Source organism: Nannobrachium achirus, assembly GCF_963921795.1.
Source record: "Nannobrachium achirus genome assembly, chromosome: 4".
Lineage (NCBI taxonomy): Eukaryota > Metazoa > Chordata > Actinopteri > Myctophiformes > Myctophidae > Nannobrachium > Nannobrachium achirus.
Window position 1 is genome coordinate 66,982,340 of NC_137813.1, and position 4,057 is coordinate 66,986,396.

At 42.3% G+C, this 4,057-nt stretch overlaps 1 protein-coding gene across 1 annotated transcript; it reads left to right on the plus strand.

The window, feature by feature from the left end:
* Window positions 1-1,678: 1,678 nt before the first annotated feature.
* Window positions 1,679-3,319, plus strand: LOC308283328 (E3 ubiquitin-protein ligase TRIM39-like; the record flags this gene model as incomplete). The annotated part of the gene is made up of 1 exon (XM_080723745.1): window positions 1,679-3,319. The coding sequence occupies one exon, from the start codon at window positions 1,679-1,681 to the stop codon at window positions 3,317-3,319; it is 1,641 nt and encodes a 546-aa protein (XP_080579871.1).
* Window positions 3,320-4,057: the final 738 nt, after the last annotated feature.

The following is a 4,057-nucleotide window of genomic DNA, read 5'->3' on the forward strand; positions in this document are numbered from 1 at the left end:
ATAGTGAGGCTGGAGGTGAACGTCGCAGTAAGAGACCCGACACTGAAGACAAGTCTTCACAGCTTTCTGTTGTCTCCTGGTGCAGGAATCACAGGCCACATCTCCAGGCCCAGCGTAGCAGTGGTCAGGAGGAACATCTTGGAGTCCTGACTTCTTCAGGTGCTCCAACATCTCAGCCAACATGGTGTTTTTCTTCAGAACGGGTCTCAGAATGAACGTCTCTCCGCACTGAGGACAGATGCTGAATCTCCCTCTTTGATCATTCCAGTATCCCTCAATACACCTAATGCAGTAGTTGTGTCCACAGGGAAGACTCACTGGTTCCTTCAGTAGGTTAGAGCCAGACAGATGGAGCAGCAGAACTGATCCTGATGGTCCATTTTACAGCAGACTGTCTGACAAACAGACTGAGTTAGGTTTTAGTAGAATTTACCCAGCGATCACATGACATGGGAGGTTCTGGAGGTCTGTGTGTGTGTGTGTGTGTGTGTGTGTGTGTGTGTGTGTGTGTGTGTGTGTGTGTGTGTGCGTGCGTGCGTGCGTGCGTGCGTGCGTGCGTGCGTGCGTGCGTGCGTGCGTGCGTGCGTGCGTGCGTGCGTGCGTGCGTGCGCGCATACACACGTACGTGCATGTATGCAAACATAGGCTATGTGCATGGGTGTGTACAGAATGAATAGGAGTGTGTTTAAGGTTCAAGGTTCAACATTTCTGTATTGTTATACGTCTTGTCCCCAAGGGAGTTGTGATTGAGAACGTTCAGAGGTGATAGTTGACACCTTTATGAACACATTTGTGAAGAAAGATATTGATTTTGATTTAGTTCCCAGATTGGTTTAACTTTCGGCTAACTTTACCTAATTAAAAGGTGGGCACTATAGGGGAATCTGGGCACCATCTTTTGGGGGAAATTGGGCCTGAGGAACCCACTCCCCAAAGTACCCAGTAGGCTACTTTGGGAGGAGAAGAGCGGGCACTAGAGACGAGTGGGCACTAGTGACTGCATCCCTTGCTGTCACAGTATTCTGCTGTAGTTTGGGTAAAGTTCGTTGTAGCCTACCAATAGGCCTATCTGTGTTTTACATTTCTATCATTTTATAGTGTAGGCCTAGGTTACTGTGTTTTCTCTATTCTAGCATTCAGCTCAGCTATTTGACTATTTACTAAAAATATATATATTTTTTTACACTATTTTGGCAAATACACTCTTATATTGTACTTTTGAAACTCTTATATTGTACCCTTGACCTCAGTAATACTTTGGTAAATAAACTCAAAGTGTTTGATGTGCGGGCGTGTGCTGAAACGGTGTCAAAATATAAAAGGAGTATAGCGTCCTTAACACATGCAAAACACTTTCTGTGGACACTAATCATAAGACTTCGAGTGTCCAATGGTGCCCACTATTCTGGGTGCCCACATTTCCCTAGTGCCCAGATGTTTGGTGCCAAACTATTGTCTTTAGCCGTGGTGTGAAATCAACACAATCTACTTGAGTACATTTTTAAAACGACATATTTATAGTTATAGCCTAGATGTATTTTTGTGTGCATGTCTGTATAGGTTTGTCAATACCATTATATGTAGTGTATTATGCAATATGTCATAATCTAAGGTTGCAGGGTTTATGTAATCATTCAAGAACAACAATTGATACTTTATATATTTTTATTTTGCAGAAATGGCGTCTGCCAGCATTCTCCATTCTGAAGAGGAGTTCCTGTGTTCCATCTGTCTGGATGTGTTCACTGATCCAATCACCACTCCATGTGGACACAACTACTGCAACACCTGCATCACTCAATACTGGGACGGTACTGATGTGTGTCAGTGTCCTCTATGTAAAGAAACCTTCGATAAGAGACCACCATTCTCTGTTATTAAAGTTCTCTCAGAGATGGCTGATCAGTTCAGGAAGTCAAAGCAGCTGAAACAAACTTCCAGCACAAACCAAGAACCTGCTAAACCACATGAAATCTACTGTGACATCTGTACTGAGAACAAGCACAAAGCCCTGAAGTCCTGCCTGGTGTGTCTGATCTCCTACTGTGAGACTCACTTGGAGCCTCATCAGAGACTCACAGTGTTAAAACGACACAAACTCATCGACCCTGTAAAGAACCTGGAAGACTATATGTGTAAGAAACATGACAAACCTCTGGAGCTGTTCTGTAAGACTGATCATGTGTGTGTTTGTCAGTTCTGCACTTTGTTAGAACACAAGTCACATCAGATTGTATCTTTGAAAGAAGAATATGAAGGAAAGAAGGTTGAACTGGGAAAGACCGTTCAGAAGATGATCCAGGAGAGACAAGACAAAATTCAGGAGGTCCAACACTCAGCAGAGCTCAGCAAGAAAGATGCAGACAGAGAGATGGCATACAGTGTGCAGGTCTTCACTGCTATGATCAGCTGTATTGAGAGAAGCCAGGCTGAGCTCATTGATGTGATTGAAAAGAAGCAGAAAACAACAGTGAAGCGGGCTGAATACCTCATTAAAGAGCTGGAACAGGAGATCACTGAGTTAAAGAAGAGAAGCTCTGAGCTTAAGCAGCTCTCCCACACTGAAGACCACCTCCACTTCCTCCAGAACATCACATCCATCAACACCCCTCCACCCACCAAGGACTGGACAAAGGTCAATGTCCACCAGTCTTCATATGGGGAGACACTGAGGACAGCTGTGTCTCAGCTGGAGAAGACACTGGAGAAGACACTCGGTCAAGAGATGAAGCTGTGTAATGATGCTGAGCTGAGGAGGATCCAGCAATATGCAGTGGATGTGACTCTGGACCCAGATACAGCAAATCCCTACCTCGTCCTGTCTGAGGATGGAAAACAAGTGTGTTTTAGAGAGTTAAAAAATAATATCCCACCAATCCCAGACAACACAGAGAAATTCACCCCTTGGCTTTCAGTCTTAGGAAAACAACGTTTCTCCTCAGGAAGGTTTTACTATGAGGTTCAGGTTAAAGATAAGACTGCGTGGTATTTAGGAGTGGCCAGAGAGTCAGTCAACAGGAAGGAAGGCATCACACCGAAAGGTTACTGGTCTCTATGGCTGGAAAATGGAAAGTGTCAAGCTATTGCTGACCCTGTTGTCTTCATTCCTGTCAGAGAGAAGCTCCAGACAGTGGGAGTGTTTGTGGATTATGAGCAGGGTGTTGTCTCCTTTTATGACGTGGAGGCCAGAGCTCATATCTACTCTTTCACAGCATGCTCCTTCACTGAGAAACTCTGTCCATTCTTCAATCCTCATTGTTATGATGAAGGTAAAAACTCAGCTCCTCTGATCATCTCTCCTGTCAATCTCATAGATTAAACTAATTTTATCCGGTACCCTGGTATCAGGTTAAGTGTTGCATATTGAAGGGTTAATTTAACTGTAATTTGAGTTTGGAGACTTCAACAGATTTGCTGTTTTTCTTTTTCCCTTTTTTTTCCTAAGGAAAAGAAAATGTTTGAAAAAGATTTGAAAATGTTTGCGTAATGACATAGCCAGTTAATAACCAGTTAATGATGATATTTGAAAATGTGATTCTTTAATAGAAATCAATAATTGTTAATTATGTGCAAATGCCTGTAAACTGCAAAAACTTGATTTGTAATGCAAAAATAAACTTAGTTAATAAAGAATGATACTAATTGGTTTTATTGTCAGTGTAGTATGTAAATATATAACCTTTACTATATATATCTCCTTTAAGTATGACATGTGGTGTAAACAGTGGTAAATATGTGTTAAGATGACAATATTCAGTCATGAAACTGTTTCAGGGTTAAAAGGTGCACAGGATCATACTCTATACCTCAGGTTCATTCATTATATCAATGAGTCCTGTGAAGAGTTTAAAGTATCAGGTAAACAGCTACAGCTGAGAGTCATGTTATTAACTGATCCTAGATCAGTAATGTTACAAATAGACCAATAAGTGAGGAGAACAAGGATCAGATCCTAGATCTTTAGGTCACATACTGCCACTGTGTGTCAGTATGGTGTAACTACAGTCATCTCAGCAGTCCTCAACCTCCATAGATCTTCAGGTGTCAATGCCACTGG